At 50.2% G+C, this 19,479-nt stretch overlaps 2 protein-coding genes across 3 annotated transcripts in view; both read right to left on the reverse strand.

The window, feature by feature from the left end:
* On the reverse strand, window positions 1-6,540 carry CFB (complement factor B). The gene is made up of 18 exons (XM_019438767.1): window positions 6,192-6,540; window positions 5,858-6,091; window positions 5,267-5,452; window positions 4,948-5,121; window positions 4,603-4,704; window positions 4,366-4,502; window positions 3,929-4,067; window positions 3,468-3,599; window positions 2,811-2,912; window positions 2,585-2,722; window positions 2,010-2,107; window positions 1,768-1,885; window positions 1,367-1,520; window positions 1,184-1,260; window positions 875-987; window positions 638-770; window positions 508-557; window positions 1-210 (listed from the first exon to the last, which is right to left on the reverse strand). Exons 1-18 carry the CDS (start codon window positions 6,253-6,255, stop codon window positions 55-57), a joined length of 2,307 nt encoding a protein of 768 aa, XP_019294312.1. The 5' UTR covers window positions 6,256-6,540; the 3' UTR covers window positions 1-54.
* A 211-nt stretch (window positions 6,541-6,751) lies between these two features.
* The window catches only part of C2 (complement C2), a 43,020-nt gene continuing 30,292 nt past the window's right edge, over window positions 6,752-19,479 (reverse strand). The window contains exons 1-18 of one of the 2 annotated variants that reach the window (XM_019438764.2): window positions 18,258-18,544; window positions 17,919-18,125; window positions 17,125-17,310; window positions 15,220-15,393; window positions 15,035-15,133; window positions 14,707-14,840; window positions 13,456-13,594; window positions 12,712-12,852; window positions 11,966-12,055; window positions 8,986-9,126; window positions 8,766-8,860; window positions 8,558-8,669; window positions 8,275-8,440; window positions 8,089-8,165; window positions 7,856-7,947; window positions 7,525-7,651; window positions 7,314-7,363; window positions 6,752-7,161 (exon numbers count right to left, since the gene is read on the reverse strand). In XM_019438764.2, the coding sequence (XP_019294309.1) occupies window positions 6,985-7,161; window positions 7,314-7,363; window positions 7,525-7,651; window positions 7,856-7,947; window positions 8,089-8,165; window positions 8,275-8,440; window positions 8,558-8,669; window positions 8,766-8,860; window positions 8,986-9,126; window positions 11,966-12,055; window positions 12,712-12,852; window positions 13,456-13,594; window positions 14,707-14,840; window positions 15,035-15,133; window positions 15,220-15,393; window positions 17,125-17,310; window positions 17,919-18,125; window positions 18,258-18,507 (2,457 nt within the window). In that variant the 5' untranslated portion in view covers window positions 18,508-18,544 and the 3' untranslated portion in view covers window positions 6,752-6,984. Of the gene's footprint in view, window positions 7,162-7,313; window positions 7,364-7,524; window positions 7,652-7,855; window positions 7,948-8,088; window positions 8,166-8,274; window positions 8,441-8,557; window positions 8,670-8,765; window positions 8,861-8,985; window positions 9,127-11,965; window positions 12,056-12,711; window positions 12,853-13,455; window positions 13,595-14,706; window positions 14,841-15,034; window positions 15,134-15,219; window positions 15,394-17,124; window positions 17,311-17,918; window positions 18,126-18,257; window positions 18,545-19,479 lie in introns of those variants that run through there. The other variant, XM_019438763.2, reaches the window with a different exon arrangement.

Below are 19,479 nucleotides of genomic sequence, written 5' to 3' on the forward strand. Positions count from 1 at the left end.
TATTGTTGCAGCTGTTTTAATTTGATCTCATCCCCCTTTCCAGCAGGAAATCCCTTATAGAAAATCCAAATCCTCTTCTTTGAGTTTCTCCCTGAGCCAGGGCAGCACTTGGAAGAGGTTGATGTGAAAGTCTCGGGCATGAGCAGGTACCTGTCGCCACCGCCTCTGGTCTTTGCAGACATCCACTACACCCCAGCTGATCACACCAACCTGGAGAGGGCAAGGGGATGCCACTAATCATCTGGTAGAATTCCTTCCTAATCCCAGGAAGCTCAACTACTCCCAAGTGCATCTGAGTTGACCTAGAAGAATTAGACTGGGGACCCAGCTCAGTCCTGCTCTCTAGCACACAGGCCAGACATTGCCCCAACCCGGCCATTTCAAGAAGTAGTTGGAAGGAGGCAGGCTCTGTCCTTCCCTTTCCAGCCACATGCATTGAACTTTCCTGCTTTAGGGCCCATGCTGACCACTTGGCATCTCCCCACAGACAGGAGAGGGGAAACTCACTTGAATGAAGCGACTCCTCTTATGAATAATCAGGGGACCACCAGAATCACCTACAGGAGAGGAGAGGCTGTAGAGAAAACGATTCTTGGGCTTTAAGAACATGTAGCACAACCAAAGAGACTTCTCTTACCTTTGCAAGTGTTGGGGTCAGTATAGGGATCCACCCCTCCAGTGCAAAGGAACCTGGGGGTGACCACTTTAGAGATGTCCTTGACTTTGTCATAGCCTAGGGCATATTGAGCATCTCTCTCACAGCTGGATTTCTGTAGGTGAGGTATAAAGCACAGAGGAGAAAGGGGTGATAAGCAGAGCATGCTTAGGAAGAACTGGGGCCTAGAGGACCTGCTTAGGATCCCATATTCCTCACCTTTTCCCCGTTCTTGATGTAGACCTCCTTCCGAATCAGCGACTTCTTCCTATCTTTGGACAACTCTGACACAAACAGAGCTTTGATATCCTTTGCAGGGAGCAGCTCTTCCACTGGACAAATGGACAGTAGGGGTCATTTTAGCACTCTCTCTGCCCCCCACCATCTCTCTATTGCCTTTGTCACTCAGCAAATGTCCTTCAACCCTTTTCTGTGTGCTGGAGACCAGGCTGGCTCCTGCAGCACCCTGTCATGCCCCACTTGTCTCTTGGCATCATTCCCTTGTGCTACTTTCCCTGAATGTCTTACTCTGTTGCTGGCAAGTGGTTGACAGTGGAAGCCTCAAAGCTTGATTTGTTCCCTGGGTGCAGGGGAGACAAATAGGCCTGTTAAGGAGAGATGGGGAAACTCAGGGACAGCAGACTTGACCTGCCCCAGGCCTGTAGCTCCAATTTGCCCAGACTTTTCTCCTCAGGGGTCCAGAGGGCTCACCTGAGAGTCTGGCCATACTTGAGCTTCTCCTTGAGTCTGATAAGGGCCACATCATAGTCATAAAATTCAGGAATGCCTTCTGCTTTTTTCCCATTGATGTCGTAGTTAGGGTGAAATAGGACTTTATCTATTTCCAAGTCCTGCTTCATCCCTCCTAAGGTAGGAGAGTGGGTATGTCAGGACATCCTACTTCTCTGGGCAGCCTCCTGCTTCTGGCCCCACATCCTTCCTAACTCCCAAGTCTTCCGCCCTGCCCCCAAGCAGCCCAGTGTGCAAGGGAGGGGGCTGCTTTGAGGACCGGGGTGGGGGGGGGGGGGTTGGAAGAGTGGGCTCCTGAGGAAGTAGAAGGTGTTGCCCAGGGAGCACAGCTGAAGCTCAGGATTGATTCACTGCATCCTTACCCACGCTGACCTTGATTGAATGATTCCGATCATCCACCGTGAAACAGTGTGCTGCTGTCAGCACGTAGTACTCAGACACCACGGCCCCCATACAGGTCTCATGTCCTTTCAAAGGGCGCTGGGAACAGAATGGCAGGGGGGAAAGCTTAACTTCCACAAACACTACATTTTGCCCTTCCCCTACCCCCATTCCACCTGACCTCACCTCCCACAGGTCCCCACCACCAGGAAGCTGTGCTTACAGTGACTGAGATCTTGGCCTGCCACGGTTGCTTGTGGTAATCACTACCTTTCTTGTGCTCCCAAACCATTCCACAGAGTCCCAGAGTCCGGGTTTCATCTAACAAGAAAGGAGAATGTGCTGAAACCTGGGATGCTCGGCCTTTCGGGGAGGCCCGCCTACACAGCTATGAGGAGCAGAAGCCCATAAGGAAAAGAAAGGGGCATTTGTTTCCTTACATTGGGGGCAAGGAACTGTGGCAGTATAGTGAAAAGAAGTTGGAACTAAGAGTTGGGAGACCTGGCTGTTTTCAGGCCCAACTCTTGCTTGCTTGCTGTGCCTGGGCTGCTCTTGGCCTCACTTTGCACATCTGTAAAATGAGACACTTGACAAGATCTCCAATGTTGTTCAGAACTCGGTGATTCTAAGATCAGGAAGTGGATAGTGCCAGGAGACCAGAGTGTGACTGAGGTAGAGAAGGAGCAATGAGAAAGCCATCCCAGACTGCCAAGGCTTCAGGAGGAGAGGAAGTATGAGTGACCTTGGGATACCTGGGGCATTTCCTGACCTCTTTATACCCTCCCGGTATCTTCCTACCAAGCATTTGTTTGAAAACATCTTCCAGGTCTTCCATGTCCTTGACTTTGAACACATGTTGTTCTTTATCCTTCTTGGAAGCCAAAGCATTGATGTTCTCTTGGTTCACCAGAGGCCCAACCCCAAACACATAGACATCTGAGGGAGAAAAAGGGAGGGTGAGTGTCCAAACCCTGGGGGCAGGAGCTGAGAAAGCAAGGTGCTGGGTCCAAGGCCAAAAACTCACCCAGATAATCCTCCCTTAGGTTTTTGCGATCCCTCCCAATGTCCAGCAAGCTCCGGATCTCATGAATGACAGAGACTGGGTCCCCACCCATGTTGTGCAAGCCTGCAGAAGAGACAGGGACCGTGAAGGTGAGAGGCAAGTAAAGAAGAGGGTCAAGGAAGATAAATTGGCTAGTAGTGACACATGGCTGGGTAAGCAGGTTGTTTTTTTGTTTTTAATGGCTGAAGGTAAAATTTCAGCTTTTTAATTTAAAAAAAAAATTTTAATGTTTATTCATTTTTGAGAGAGAGTGGAGGAGGGGCAGAGAGAGGGAGACACAGAATCTGAAGCAGGCTATAGGCTCTGAGATATCAGCACCAAGCCTGACAACCGGGCTCCAACTCACGAACTGCAGGATCATGACCTGAGCCGAATTCAGAAGCCCAACCAACCAAGCCACCCAGGTACCCCTGGGTAAGCAGGTTAAGGGGATGGAAGTGACAGAGAGACTTAAGAAGGGTGTCTCCTTGTAAAGGGTCACAGGAAAGATCAACATGGTTGGGGCCCTCAGTGCTGCTCAGAGCCCCAGCCATGAGTCTAGTGTTACATGTGGACCAAACAGCCATACACTGGTATGAAAGGGTGGGAAGCCTGGGGCAGGAAAAGGTCCCTTCTGACCATCAGTCATGAGAATGATGACGTGGCGGGTGCGGTTCCAGCCTTCAGGGGGTTGGTTCCCCGGCCAGCTCATCATGTTGTAAATTGCCTGGAGGGCCTTCTTGGTGTTAGTGCCTGCCTTCAACTTGTGATCTGTGAAAAAGGAAGATCTCACCTTGCCTGGTCTTCCAAGTCATCTATGAACCTTCAAGGCCTATCACAACTGAGATACCACATTTTTCAGTTTTTTGAGTTGTCACCCCGCTGACTTCCCTTTGACCACAAAGTGACCTTCTCAGCCCCCAACAAGTTCCCAGTAATCCATATTCCTCAATGAGCCTGCTGTCCAACCATAGACTGCAAAGTGGTCCACCCTGCCTTCCCACTTGGTCTCACTACCTCCTCCTCACAACAACCCTGAACCTTTTGACTTCTCTGACCCCAAAGTGAACTCCCCACCAGTCCCTTCCCTAACCTCTGACCTTCATAGTCGATATTGTCGATTGCCCTTGTAACCCAGTCTGCATCGCTGCTGTTTTCATCGGACACTCTGATCAAAATTTTGGGGACTGTAGCATAGGTCACTAGACCATATTTTGGCTTCACCCCATAACTTGCCACCTGTGGGTTAGGGGAGCAACGGGTCATGGCATTGAAAGAATACTATGGTTGGGAGAGGTCAGCAGCTTTTCTGGGACAGGGAAAGTTACAGTCAGAGACTCAAGGGCTGACTGATCACCCTGGGGCTGATGGATGATTGGGTTAAAGGTCAAGAAACTGCTTCCAGTAAAAGGAAGGGAAGGAGGACAGAATAGGACCAGAGGTTTTCTGGGACCTTGTGTCTCAGAGGGTCTGGAAACATCAGGGAACTAGTCCTGGATGGGCAGTGAGTTCACATTCAGGGGGGAAGGGGGCCCACCTTCTCAATGAAGTCTTTGAGACAGTTCTTGGCCCTTGTGAAGTTGCCGATCCCAATGCTGTCTGATGCATCCAACACCAGATAGATGTTCATGGAGCCCGAGGGGTCCAGGATAATCTTCCTCTTCTGTTGTTCCCCTGGGTGCCACCAGAGAAATTCAGGCTCCAGCATGCATGGTTCTCCTGGCCCTTCATCCTCTCCCAATTTCCTGCCTCCCTCCCCTCTCTGCCTCCAAACCTGGGCTATGCCCATCCTCAGCATCTACTCCTTCAATGGTCTCCGTCAGGGAAGACAGGAAGGCTTCGGCTACCTCTTCGGGGATGTCATACATAAAGGAGTCTGGGAGAGGTCAGAAATCAGGTAAAATGTCTGGGGGTGTTGGCAAGTGTGTGAGGGTCAGAGACACGGTGGCCAGTGAGGTAGGATGGTGGGTTTCCAGGATGGGAAGGGCTCAGTAGTGAAGGAAGTTCTACAGGCAGGTTTAGAAGTGAGGAAGGAGCTGGGTTGCATTAGGGGGAACTGGTGTAGGGATATGAGGATAAAAGAGCAGGATTTGACCCCTGGGCATGGGTCAAGAGTCACCTTGGCAGGAAGGTTCTGTTCCACTCCAAGAGCCACCCTCCTGGCATGTTCGCTGCTGGGAGCCACGAAGGGTGAGACCCCGGTTGCAGTAGTAGGTGACTCTGTCTTCAAGGCGATAGTGGTTGCCCACCTTCCTTGTGCCAAGGGGGATGCCCGGGTTAGGGCAGTACCCCGCTGCAGAAGCATGAAACATGGAGGTGAGGGCCAAATCCTGAGGCCCAGATGGCACGGTAGAGCACAAGAGTTGTGGTGCTGGTTCCTCAGGCTGGAACATGGTCAGGGAGAAGACACCATCACCAGGGGAGGGGACGCTTCTCACCTCCATCATCGCAGATGGCTGTTTGTCCATCCCACCGACCAGTTGCTTGGCAGGTGCGATTGGCAGAGCCCCGGAGAGTGTAGCCATCATAGCAGCGGAAAGAGATCTCATCGCTCAAATTGTAGTAGGGGGTCCGGGGCCAGTATTCCCCATTCTCAAATTCCTGTGGTCTTGGGCAGCGAATTGCTTTGGGGGAGGGAGACAAGTAGAAGTTACTGAGAAGGAAGGGCTTCACTTGAGAGTTTCCCTCCTGGTCTCAGGGACCCTGTCACAGAGAAACAGTGCCTTCTTGGTCCCACAGACAGCATCAACGCTCAACCTATGATGACTCCTGCTTCTCCTCGTTTCCAATTTCTGAGTGTTCTTTTTACTGCCAGGGTTGCCTGACACAGGGTAGATGCTCAGTGAAGATTCACTCCCTTCCTCCTCCCTCTCTCCCTCCTTCAGCCCTAGACAGCTCCTGTGTTTGCTCAGCTCCCCCTGCTAACCTTCCTGGCCTCAATGCAACTCTAATAGTATGCTAGTCTGGCCCCTGGTCACCACCTGTTCCACCCCTCCATTGACCCGTACCCACCCTCACTGCCCTCCAACCTCTGCATTCTGCCGTCTTGACAATCTTTTGGTCTTGGGTCCGCAGGGTGCTCCAGGACCCTGTGGATCTGCAGGTACGAATCTGCACAGGGTATGGGTAGAAGCCAGAGGGACACACATACTCCAGTGCCTGGCCCTCCTTGAGAAGCCTGAAGGAGCCACCTTTGATCTCTACTCCTTCCAGAGAGCAGGAGCCTTGGGGCCCAACCACAGTCAATGGTGGTATGCTCCCACCTAAAGAAAAAGGCTGATGAAGCCCAGCCTCCCAAGGCCAAGGAGGAATACTGGGGGCAGCAGGAAGTGGGGGGAGGGGAGTGGTGACCCTCTCTCTTACCTCCAGACAAGAGGCCCAGCACCAAGAATACCAGGCAGAGTTGGGGACTGAGACTGCTCCCCATAGCGATGGAAGGCAGGAGAGAAACCAGGTATGGGGACAAGATGGTCTATCCCGGCTTGTGCTGCCTGTCTGCTGGCTTGATATCCAAACAAACTTCAGACCTGGGCCTGGTCGCACACCCTTCCCCTGCCCCCCACAACCTCCAGCCTTTTATGCAATCTGTGTTCTGGCACCTGTGGCTAACCCCACCTACCCACATCACTTTCCGGAATGTCCAGGTGGGAGGGCCCCCACCGAGGTGCCAGCCAAGGAAATAGGAACTGCATAAGCCCTACCCTTTCAATACCACCTCTCAGCTCCAGTTCCTCCCCAGTAATCCCAGACCGCCCCCTTAGGGACCAGAAATAAGGCTGGCTCACTCCCTGTTGACTCTGTTATGGAGCAGAGTCCACCCACTGTTTGTCCAGCAGGGTCTCTGACCTGCCTCCCTGTTGTTCCTGGAATCATTCTGGAATCCTCTGCCCCCTGGCCAGCCCCCAGGCAGAGACACAGACAGATGAGGAAATCATCAATTTTTATTAATTTCAAAACTGGGAAATTCCACATGAAAATGAAAGGAGAGTGAGCCAAGCACAGCAGAGGGTGGGGCCCTGGGGTTTCCACAGCTTGGATGTGCTGCACGGGGTCCTAGAGCTGTGAGCATAGATAGGTCATGGGGTCTGATAGTAGAAGTTCAAGAGTGGGAGACTGACAGATGCTGGCAAGACAACAGAGGAGTCAGTAACCACAATTAGAGGGGCAAAAAGTTCAAGATACCCTCCAGGTGCTGCCTCAGCCAGGGCTGTAGGCGAAAGAGATTGATGTGAAAATCTCGTGGTGGTGGGATCTTGCCCCTGGGAGCCTTTTGGCGGGAGTTTTTATTGCTGTTGCCACAGGGGTTGTAGAGACCCCAACTCACCAGGCCCACCTGGAAGAAGGAGAGAATGGGGTGGGAGGCTGTCACAGCCCCAGCTCCAAGCTTCAACCTCCCTGGCTCATCCAAAGGCCTCCCTCAGCCTCCTTTAAGGTCAAGATTCTGTAGCCCGAGTCCCATGAGCTTCCTCCCCCTTCTCTCCTCACCTGAAAAAATCTGTATCTCCGCTCAAGGAAAACTGCTCCCCCAGATTCTCCTGTCAGAAAGGAGGGGCAAGAGACTGTCATCCTGACTCACCCTGCTCCCTTGTTATCAGGGCAGTGCACCAGTGCCCTGGCATGCATGCTGGTCACAGGGACATTGGTGGACTTTCCCTCAGGAATCCAGGCTCGTGGGTGGGGGGTGGGAGGGGCTCACCCCTGCAGGGATTGTCATCATTCTCAGTTCCACTGCACAGGAACTGGTCTGTCACCACCTCTCTGACATCCGTCAAGTCAGGGAACGTGGTTCTGTCTTGGGAGACGACCTGGATGCAGCTTGTCCACTGTGGCAGGGGTGGAACAGAAAGGAGAGAATAAGCAGTCCCAGGGGACACCTAGAAGTTCAGCTAGGCCTGTAGGAGGGGTAACACAGGGTCAGATAGAGAAAGCGGCCAGAGCTGGAGGAGGAAGGGACAAAGAGAGACTTTTGAGGAGCTGCCACAGAGGAGTCCCATTCCCCCGCAGCATCCCAGACCTGAGATCCTCACCTCTGTCCCCATCTTGAGGTTAATGTTCAGTTTGCTCCCATTCAAGGCCACAAAATGAGCAGGAACACTCAGTTTGTTCAGAAGTTCACTTTCTGTGGTCAAGGAGAAAGGGGTGTGGTGCTGGTCCCTTTACCCAGCATCCAGGCTCCAGATTGGGGGCTGTTGCACAGCCCATGTCATCACTCCTAAGCCTTGGTCCTAGCTCCTCATGCACCCTAAGCCCCAGCACTCACCATGGTCTCGGCAGGTGCTGCCTGGAGGTCTCCGCAGAGCCAGATTTGCCTCCACCGTGCAGGGAAGGCAAATGGGCCTGGGGAGAAGGACAAGGGTCACACAGGCGCATTCTCTATGTCCCCTCCTCTGGGACTCCCCAGAGCACTCTCCCCCAGAGGATGCCCTCTCATCCCAGACTCCAGCACCTGGCATGGGTGGACATCTTCACTTTCTGGGCCAGCTTCAACAGGGCAATGTCATCACCATAGAACTCCAAGATTCCCTGATTCTTTTTGGCAAAGACATCAAACCCCGAGGAGATCACGGCCTTCTCAATACTGAAGTCTTTGCCCCACTGGGAGTTAGGATCCCCTGTGAATAATATGGCAGATTAGGCTGGCCCAGGGCCCCTGAAGGGGCCAGGGACTAGGAACAAAGGGTGGCAGCCCTGGCCATGGGCTCAGGAACCTGGTGTGGGCCTTGCCTTACCCACATTGACCCTCCACAGAGAGCTGTTCTCAGCATGGCGGAAGCAGTGAGCAGCTGTCAGGACCCATTGGTCTGAGATGAGGGCCCCCCGGCAGGTCTCCTGGCTCTTAGGCTGCAGGGAAACAGGTGATCTTCAGGAACTGCTATGTCTCTGGCCCATGGCTTCTTCCACCTCTGGGATCCAAGCCCCATCCCTCCTTCCTGGTACCTTAATAGTGACATGCCAGGGTGTCCTCTCCTGGGCAGAGGCATTGGCTGACATGTTCCCCACACCACAGATGGTGTCTGTGAGCTTGGAGACATCTGTGGGTATTGGGAGCAAAGGGGGAAAGAGGTATGTGAGGGGCACTGTGAGCACGTTCCCCACCTGGAGCTCTTGCTGGCTCCTCACCACCCACCCCACTCTGAAGAGGGCAAAGCGCACTCACCCAGCATGTGCTCAAAGACCTGGTACAGAGCATTTGTGTCCTGTAGAATGAAGGCATGGCGCTCACCATCCTTCTTGGACCCCAGTTCATTCAGCTCTTTCCAGTCCACATCCAGCTTGCCCACCCCAATGGCATAGATGTCTGATGAGAAGAAGGAAATCACCAGAATCTAGTGGCTGAAGGGCTACCCTGTGAGACAGGAAACTATCATTTGGAATTTACTGGGTCCTACAAAGCTCTAAATGAGCTGGACCCTCACCCCCTACTACCTATCTGAACTCACTTCCTACCACTCCTCACCCTTCACTCCCTTCCATAGAGCCTCCTCAAAGTTCCACAAATTTGCAAGCACACTCCCACCCCAGGCCTTTTGTATAAGCTATGCGTCTGCCTGGTTCACTCCTTCTCAGACTGTCCCCATGGCTCACTTTCTTACCTTTTCAAGTCTTGACTCAAATGTCACCATCTCAGCAAGGCCTTCCCTGGTCTCCTTGTCTAAAACTGCAATGCCTCAGACAATTCCATTCCCTCTCTGCTCCATTTTATACCTTGGCATGTGTCACTATCTACCATGCCGTATAGTTTCCTTATTTGTCTTGTTTAATGCCTACAGTGGGTAGAATTGTGTCCCTCAAAGAGATATATTCAAGTCCTAACCCCTAGTACCTGTCAATGTGACCTTATTTGGAAATAGAGTCTTTGCCTAAAGCCTCCAGAGGGAGCAGGGCCCTTCTGATAACCTTGATTTTGGACTTCTAGGCTCCTGAATGTGAGAGAATAAGTTTCTGTTATTTTAAGCCACGCAAGCTTGTGGTTGCAGCGGGCCTAGAAGACTAATACATGGCCCCTCCAGGATGACAACCCCAGCAAGATATTTTTGTCGTTTTGTTCACAGCTGCATCCTTAGAATGGTGTCCAGGAGAGACTTTCAGTAAGTACATTTATATGACTGAATAAGGAGCTCATGAGCATGCATGGAGGCAAAACTTCAGATCTGGTTCCTCTGTAAAGTGTAGGCTCTGAGAGAGGGGCCTGCAGCCATCTCTTCCCACTGGAGAATTTGGACCCACACAATCATCCGTGCCCTCCCTTCCAGCCAGCATGGGTGCCAGTCAGAGCTGCTTTGGGGTGGCGGCCCACAGACTCCAGTCTTCCCCCATGCTTTGCTGTGGGACATAAGCTTAGGAATCCCCTGGGCTTACACCAATGGGTTGACAAGGCATAAAGAAATACAAAGTCATAAAGTGCTCACACCCGAGTTTGGGTAAACCAGATTGACACCCCAAGAATAGGGGGGTGCAAAGGCACCCTGATAATAAGGAGGTGCAAAGGTGCCAGAAATAGGGTGGTGTGAAGGTACCACAAAATAGAGAGGGGTGCAGAGCCCCCAAAATAGAGGCAAAGGCCTGAAATAGAAATGGCACAAAGCTACCCAATACATAGGAATACAAAATGAACAAGATTAGATATTCAGGGTGAAAGCACCCCAAATTTAGTACTATAGCAGAAAGCTGCTTTCACAGAAGGATAGGGCTGGGTTAGGTAAACTGGTGAATTGGACTATGGACCGCTGCACTGCAGGCAGAGCAGCCCAGAGCAGAGATGGCTAACAAAAGAAAAGGTGCCTTGTCAACCCTGAGGTTATTTGTCCTACCGGTCTCATTCCCTAGGCTAGCTAAGATAAACAGAGGTGCTGCCTCACGTCGGCTGTGAACAACCCTCCTCCCGACTGTCTGGCACCCGGATTTTGTTTTGTATTAACCCAAACCCCCAACCACTAATATCCTCAAGACCCCCTTTCCCTCACGTCCACAAGTTAATGTTCACAGATTCATTGTCTCTTTGTGCACATCCATTGCCATGTTTGTAAGCCTTCTGATCCTAATAAAAATGGGGCAAGGACCTTATTCAGGGCTCTGGTCTTTTCCCGGACATTAGCCATTTCTCACTTTCAATCCTGCATCCCGCTCTTTTGCTAGACAAGAGAGAACTTTAGACCCAGAGTCTACGACACTTTGCATCCCTTTTGGCCATTTTTGACTCCCAGAGGATCCTGGGTGGCATGCAAAGAGTGAGATGCTCAGATAGACTGGGAGATAAGGCTTTTCTCAGGAAGCAATCTATCCTCAGGCAGGCCAGAAGTGGTCACTGTGAGGTTGGACAATTATGTACCATGTGTTTTCTGTGCCTACGTCCCTTCCGTTCCTGCTTCTTTTCAATAAGGTGTTTTGAGCATTTAGCCCTAGCCCAGTGATGCTAAGGAGTTTGGGAGGAGAGTTTGGGCTTTGCGTTCGCGAAGCTAGAGTTCTAAAAAGGAATCTGCTTGCCCCTACTGGGCAGGTAGGGTTGGTGGCATGAACAAGAAAGAGAGGACCCAAGGGGAAAGTGAAACTTGGAGGCTCAAAAGATAATCCTCACTTATCCGGAGCACTTCCGTCTGAAATTCTTTTCTGGTCAAATATCAGTGCAATTTGTGTTTAGTCTGAACCTGAGGAATTATTCCTTTCGAACCTACAACTGCCAAAGCATTAGTTATCTATACCCCTGAAAGAGGAAATGCCAGGGACTGTCCCTACAAGGAATCCAGTCCTTTTTCCTCTCTGGAGAGGTTCATGGCCACAATGGTGGCAGTGGCCACTCACATACACTGTTCCCCTGTACCAAGTAAGAGCTGAGCATTCGCCCCTATTGGCCTCTGAGGTAGGTGCTAGGTAGGTCCTAGCACCCTCCCCCTCTAGTTTCTGCAAATGCAGAAACTGCCCACAGCCACGGCCAACCCAAGATGAAACCAAGGCTCAAAGGCTAAAACTTCGGGGCCATTTGACTCCAGATTGTTCGGTATGACTCTAAGCTGCCTTCACACAGAACGACACAGCCTGAGGTCTCACTGGAAACAAAGCCAAGGTGTGGACCAGACTGCTGGCTGCCCAAATTGTGCCCCTGCAGGGGCAGCACAGCTGGGGGCGGGGTAGAGGCTCACCCAGGTAGTCGTTCCTCTGCTGGTTGATGTTCAAGATCTCTTTGATATTGTCAACAGCCAGCTTGGGGGAGCCACCCATGTTAGACTTTCCTAGAACGGAGGGAAAAGAATTGTCCATCTGGGGTGTATGTCCGGACTCCCCATAGTCTCGGAGGAGCGGGCATTCAGCCTGGGAATCTCAACCTTTACCACTTCCCGTGTGTGTTTCAAGATATGTTATTTACTGAAATTCTCTACATTCCAGGCACTGGGCCAGGAGCTTCATAAACTGTATCTCATTTGATTCTCCTGAAACCTCAGGTAGTGTAGGTATCCTAATTATACAGGCAAGAAAACCAAGTTCTATGGACATGATCAAGAGATAAATGGCATAGCCCAGATCCACTACACAGTCTGTCCTATCTGTGCGCCTTGACATTCCTGCCCCAAAGCCAACCCCCTCCCCTGCCAGCTGACTCAAGGCAACCTCCCAGGTAGTAACAATAATTGATATTTGTAATCACAAAGCACTTTTACACAAAGTACTTCAATTGTTGTCCATAAACATTGTGTAAGGGAAGGAGGGCAGCTATGACTATCATCATCATCATTGTCATTCCATTGTCACCATCAACACTATTTCTACTACACAAACAAGAAACTTAGTCCCAAAGTGGCAGAGGGAGAGCCAGAATGCAGGTGTCCTGACACTACATCGGTGCTCCTTCCACTGTGCCAGACTCACTCGCAGAGATGACCATACTCACCATCTGTCAGAAGGATGATGGCATGTCGGATTTCCTGCCAGGCCGCTGTGCTCATTCCGAGGCGTTGCATCTGGTTATTCATCATGATATGGACACTATCTAAAGCTGCATAGGTGTTTGTCCCAGTTCCATTTTCATGGTCTGGATTATGTGAAGAGGAAGGACTGTCTTAAACACTTCCCACCTGGGAGAAGGGAATCACTCTCTTCTCCCAACCATTGGAAATGCATTTATCAACTGACTTGATAAACTCGGACATTAGCTAGCCAAAGGTTTGGCATCATTGCCTGTTCAAACATTAAAAACCTTTCCCCTTAGATAGACTGCATAACCCAGTGGCCACTCTATACTCTCAAGATTCAAAGATGGAGTTTCCAAGGAACCTGGGTGGTTGTAGCCATCTGGTTTCTACCACCCGGGTAGTTTCATAATGACATGGGGGAGACTCCAGTGGTGAGCCAAGAAAGCCCATGTAGTTCTGGCAGGAGGAAGGAGCCAAAGACCTGTGTGAAGGATTTGGACATGTAGCACATTAGAGTAAGCCATGAGCTGGTGGGAGCTGGGAGTCGGCCACCACGAACCTGACTTGGAAGCTATCCCCACCTGAGGAACCTGAGCCCCAGAGCCCTGAGACTTGAATGTCACCAAAGGGCCTCGCTCTCTAATTTGTCCCAAATCTCTTTGCAGGCGCAGACAGCTTATCCTCCCCCCTGCCTCATCGCCTTCATTTGATGACACCTGTACCTTTATAGTTGATATTGTCCAGACTGTTGATCACTTCAGTCGCATCCCTCGAGTTGTCGTGCAGAACAGACATGATGATTTTGGGCTTTGATGCAAAGGTGATTATGGCGACACTCACATTGATCTCAAAGCTGAAAATCTGTGAAGGGCAAGTGAGAGGCCAAAGAAGAGAGGGTTAGAGAGCAAGCCAAGGGCTCCAGAGGAGGCAGAGAGCCTGGACCAAGGCTGACAGAGGCAAGGGCCACAAGTAGTCACTTACTAAGAGACTGCTGATTGCAGGGAGCCAGGAAACTGACATTTGTGGACCATCTACTGTCTTTGATAGGCTCACTCACTCCTCATGCATCCTTACATCAATTCTGGGAGGGGGTGAGAAGGCCCTATTTTACAGATGAGGACATTGAAGCTTATTGCCTTGCCCCAGATCACACCATTGGTGCAAAGTGGAGGTCGAATTTGCACCTGTCCACATGAATCTGAGGCACTTCTCTAACTAGCAGATTTTGCTGCCCCACAGCTTAGTGGACACTACAGGTCTTCAGAGACTCTAAGGAGCATAAAAACTGCCTTGTTTACTGTAGGTAAACTGCCTTGTTTACTGTAGGTGGGAAGGAAAACATATATCTACATAAACTATTGTGAAAAGTTACCAGGCAAAGTGCTGGCAAAGAATCTATACTAAGTGGCTTCCAAACTCTCCTGTTCATGCATCTCATCATTAAAAACATTTTGAGCACATATCTAAATATAGGTATATATATTTATAAAAAGTGACTCATATTTATAAAGCATGCCATTCAAATATATTATACACATTTTAAATATTTAAAAATTTGGAATTTTTAAAGGAAAGTCTTAAATATTAAGTTATTGGTTTAATTTAAATTGAAATTATTCAACAAGGATACCAGTACTTGTCTACCATACCGCACTGAATTATTTTGTATACCCTTCTGTGGAGACCACCATTCTAGATTATGGGTTCCTGGGAAGTAGGACTTCAGCCTTGTTCATCTTTGATGTCCCCCAGCACCCAGCACCCAGCACAGTGCCTGACACATAGTAAGTATCCCAGGAGTGTTTGTGTGATTCTATAAATTGAATCCACGATTCCTGCATGGAATGCCCATACTCTAGGAGGGCTTTTTGGAGGAAGTGGGCTGTAAGTGGGATTCTGAGGAAGGGAAGGAACCAGAGAGAGACAGTGGGCATAGGAAGGCCTCCTCTGTAAACAGACTCCGATTTCCTGACCCTGTCCACCATAAGACTGGCGCTCTCCTTGAAGATGTGAAAGTCATCTTCGGCCACACTCTGAGAGGCATCCAGGAGCAGGTAGAGGTTCAGGTGACCAGAGCGCTGGATTTGGATTTTACGGCCCACGCTTTCTGTGAGAAACATGGAAGGGGTTGATTCACATCCACCTCCCACCAGCCCTCTTGCTAAAGGATAGGGCCTCCCTGCCTCCCCTCCAGTCAGTTCAGCTGCCACTGAGCTTTCTGGAAGCTCTGAGCATCTTCTGGGAAGACTGCTCCTCCAATCCCAGGCCCAGCACCCTACTGTCCCCACCCCAAACACTCACTTTTTTTCTTCTGGGTGGGATTGGTGGCTCCAAGTAGGTGGGACAAGGAGGCACCCAGGGCAGGGGCCACATCCTCAGGAAAGTCATAAGAGTAGGGCTCTGTGGGAAGAGCCACTGAGGTCAGCCAGAGTCAGGGGTAGGATGCCCAGGGAATCTCTGGAGGGTCAGGGCAGCTGGCTACTCACGGCGGCATATGGGTTCCGTCCCACTCCAGACCCCATTACTCTGGCACTCCCGCTCCGCAGACCCGGTCAGCACCAGATTTGAGGAGCAGCGGTAGGTGACTTTGTCTCCAAGCCCGAAACGAGACCCTGTCCGCACGGCACCCACCGAGATGCCCGGGTTGGGGCAGTAGCCAGCTGTGAGTGAACAAAGGAAGATGGCAGTGAGCAGGGGCACCCCTCCTCAGCCTTTTGGCCCCGCTCACCCACTTTCTCCCTCAGAGCTCTTCCTCCTCTCCAGACCTGTGGAAGCTCTGTGGGTCATTTGGCCTCCTCCTTGGGAGACACCACAACTGTGCTTCCCAAGGGTATGTGTGGAAAATCTTAATAGGGCAAAATGTTTAGAACTCAGTGGCCTCAGATGCCAGCTAAAGCATCCCAGTCCCAACCCAGGGACTCAGCCTGCATCCGTCCCAGAGCCCCAGGGAAGATGCTAGCTGACAAGCCCTACACCTACACAGATACTATTTGCACTTCATAAACCACAGTGAGGCATCACTACACACCCACCAAGATGGCTAAAACTTGGATAATTCCAAGTGTCAGAGAGGATGTCAGGCAACCAGCACTCAGATACATTGCTGGAGCCTCTACTAAAACTAAACAAATGCCAATCTGCGAGTGGACAATTCCACTCCTAGACAACATGCTCAAGAGAAGAAAGTTCATATGTGCACCAGCAGTTATGTATAAGGACGCTCATAGTGCTTTACTTATAATAGCCCCAAACTGGAAAGAACCCCAATGCCCATCAACAAGAGAATGCGTAAATAAATTATAATCTATTTGTATAAGGAAACTACACAGCAATAAAAAATAACAAACGGATAAATCTCACGGGCAGAATGTTGAGTAAAGGAAGCCAGATGCCAAAAGAACATATTCTATATGATTCCACTTGTATGAAATGTAAGAATGAACTAAAATAAACTATGGGGACAGAAGTCAGAGTGGTGACCCTGCGGTCAGCAGTGGACAGGAGGAGCCTCCTACTTTGCCGGATGTGTTCTCTACCTTGCATGGTGATTATACTGGTGGATACATGTGCAAAAGCTCACAGAGCTGAATACTTAAGGTTTGTACACTTTAGGTAGATTGCACCTCAATTTTCAAATCGATTCTATTTATGTTTGAATCAATGGCTATTTGGCAGAGTCATGAATATAAGTAGAGAACCAATGGCTGGCCCACTGGGTCACGGTATGGTCCTACCATCTCGTGGACTCCGTGTCTTCTGTATTATGTGCTCAGAACTATCATCCAGGAAGCTCCCAAAACCCCCAGGCAATGTGGCTCCAGAGACTCCTGGGAGCCCCACTTCTATCAAGCAGAACCTCCCCACCATTGACAGGGCCAGTAATAACCATGACAAAAGTATATGTGTCACTTACCAGACCCCAGGGACTCTTCTAGACACTTACTAACGTCAACTCACTTAATCCACACGGCAACCTCATCTGGTGGCCACTCTTACTATCTCCATTTTAGATGTGAAAATTGGGGCACTGAGAGGTTAAATAACCTGGCCAAAGGCTGCCCAAGTCAGAGCCAGGCTTGGGCCCAAACTGGCAGCAGGGGCAGGTACTAAGCACAGCACTAGTCTTGCTTTGAGGTATTTGGAAAAGCTGGACAGAGTGTGTGAAGCCTTCATGTCGGATCCGAGGCTTAGCACCACCTGCCTCAGCCAGGCTCCCTGCAGGCTGGTGATGTGTGACCTGTAGACCTCAATTTACCAAAATTCAGGAAATATTATTTTGGCATCGGAAACACGAGGCCCCTGTCCCCACAGAGGCCCCCCAGGGCACACATCTTACTCCAAGTTTCCCAGGAGACCCCAGCCACCATACAGCCATCAGTCAGGGCACTCACCACCATTGTCACACACAGCTGTCTCCCCATCCCACATGCCATTGGGGCGACACTGGCGCACAGGCGAGCCCCGCAGTGTGAAACCGTCCTCACACTCGAAGCTCAGGTTGCCACCCACAGGGTAAGACCCGAGCCGTGGGGTGAACATGCCATTCTCAAAGGAAACAGGACCTGGACAGCGAACAGCTGGAGGGAGAGAAGGGAATGAGAATATAGGCATGGATGGATAACACCTGGGCTGAGGGATGCTCATTTTGGGTGCATGGGAATAGCCAACTGGTTGTCAAAATATTGGGTTGTTGTATGTGAAATCGCTGCTTGTGGCAATTGGTTGAATTTTGGCAATTTCACACAGTTCAACCTAATAGATTGATAAATAACCACTTCTCTCAGCCCTCTGAGGGCATGGTCATCCCAGCCTCTCCCCTGAGGTCCTCAGATGTCCCACAAGTGGACAACCAAAGGCGTAACACCTGGCACGACAAGGGACTCCGGCACATATTCTGAATGATTGGGACTATGCAGTCAATTGTTAAATATTAAAAAAAAAATCATCCCAAGTGTTTAAAAAATCCGGCTTTAGTACCCCACAATCTCCATCAAAGCCTTCCTCTAACGCCTTGCTATGGACAATGGGCATTTTCCCACTATGTTGAAAAGCCCCATGGAAAAGCATCCCGGCCATCCCTGCACATCACCTAGTCAGGGTAAGCCCCACCCTGAGCAACTCTTAAATGGAAGATCTGGAGAAGCCACTGGTGGGCACCCTAAGCAAGACCCACAGAGAGCCTCACGTTTGCAGACTGCCTTTGTCAGCTGGGTGGATCTCAGGGTCTGCCACCGTCCGTTGCTCTTGCACAGCCGCGATGCTGGGACTGGGTAGCGGCCCACGGGACAGGAGTAGGTGAGGACACTCCCAGGGGCCCAGCCATGGCTGAGGGTGAAAGTGCCACCGGAGATATTCACGTTCTGAGGGCAAGAGGGGGTGGCTGCAGCCAAGCCTGTGAGTGTGGGACACAACACAGAAATGGAGAAAAGATGAGAAAAGGAAAGCAAGAGAGATTGTCCATTTACAAGTGGGAACTCAACCTGGGCAGCACAGGGACCCCAGAATTCCCCTCCCCTGCTCCTACCTGGGTACAGGGACAACAGGCAAAGGAAAGCCATCAGTGGGTCCATGGTGTCCACCTTGAGGCAGAGAGAGGCAGAGAGCCTGCAGAGGGAAAAGGTCATCTGACTTCCCGAAACCCAGAGCTGGCTCAGCAGCTGCTTTATTTGCTGCCAGAGAAGGACAACTAGGGAGTGGCAAGGGGGATGTGCTCTTAGCATGGAAAAAAAATCAGGGATTGGAGACTGAGCTGAGAGGGTGAAGCCCTTGCCCATCTCCCTAATCCCCACATATCCTAGTCAGTTGATCTGCACCATAAGCTTTTCCTACCGCTCTCAGCCTGCACACCCCTCACACACACACACGCACACACACACATGCTCTTGCATGCGTCGTCTCAAGCACGCAAACCCACAAACCATCCAAGATATTGCAAAATTGTTTATTTAAGTAAAGTTTCAGTTTTCTCTTGGGTGTCCAAGTGGACTTTATTTCCTGAGAGCCTGGGACAGCACTGTGTTCTTGAACATAAATCTCCAAGGAATGGAGGCTAATTTTCTCAGACAGTCTTGATAAATTGGAAGAATCACAATCTTGTTCTTCCTTGCAACCTCTAGAGTGAAATCTGCAGGTAAAAATGAAATCAATGCTTAGTTTTGGAGACTGCAAGATGTGTAAAACACTTCTACGGGAAGTCCAGTAGAAAAAATTCCCACTCATAAAATAAATAAGTCTGGGATTGGTTACCCAAAGGAACAAAGGTATTTGGGGATTTTGGATATGTCTTTAAATTACACACTGTAGTTGTATGAAATGCCGGAAGGAAACAAACTCTAAGCTAACATGTTACCCCCCTATCCACAGAAGTCTCTTTAATACTTTGTCAAACAATGTGGGATATGAATAAATAAGATCAATTAAAAATAAAGATGAGGGGCGCCTGCGTGGCTCAGTTGGTTAAGCGTCTGACTTCGGCTCAGGTCATGATCTCACAGTTCATGAGTTCAAGCCCTGTATTGGGCTCTCTGCTGTTAACACAGAGACTGCTTCAAATCCTCTCTCTCCCTCTCTCTCTGCCCCTCCCCTACTCATTCACATGGGCTCTCTCTCTCTCAAAAAATAAACATCAAAAAAATAATAATAATAAATAAATAAGTAAAAATTTTAAATAAAAAAATTAGGATGAAATGGAGCACCTGAGTGGCTCAGTTGTTGAGTGTCTGACTCTTGATTTCAGCTCAGGTCAT

The sequence above is a fragment of the Panthera pardus genome, unplaced genomic scaffold (assembly GCF_024362965.1).
Source record: "Panthera pardus isolate Hobbes unplaced genomic scaffold, ASM2436296v1 HiC_scaffold_17, whole genome shotgun sequence".
Lineage (NCBI taxonomy): Eukaryota > Metazoa > Chordata > Mammalia > Carnivora > Felidae > Panthera > Panthera pardus.

What these genes read in the sequence shown, in the direction of transcription:
- CFB (XM_019438767.1), bottom strand. Translation starts at nt 6,255, where the DNA reads ATGGGGAGCAGTCTCAGTCCCCAACTCTGCCTGGTATTCTTGGTGCTG. An exon ending in AAGTATGGCCAGACTCTCAG is followed by an intron (nt 1,261 to 1,366) that starts GTGAGCCCTCTG and finishes TCTCCTTAACAG; the next exon opens with GCCTATTTGTCTCCCCTGCA. An exon ending in ACATCAAGAACGGGGAAAAG is followed by an intron (nt 771 to 874) that starts GTGAGGAATATG and finishes CCTCACCTACAG; the next exon opens with AAATCCAGCTGTGAGAGAGA.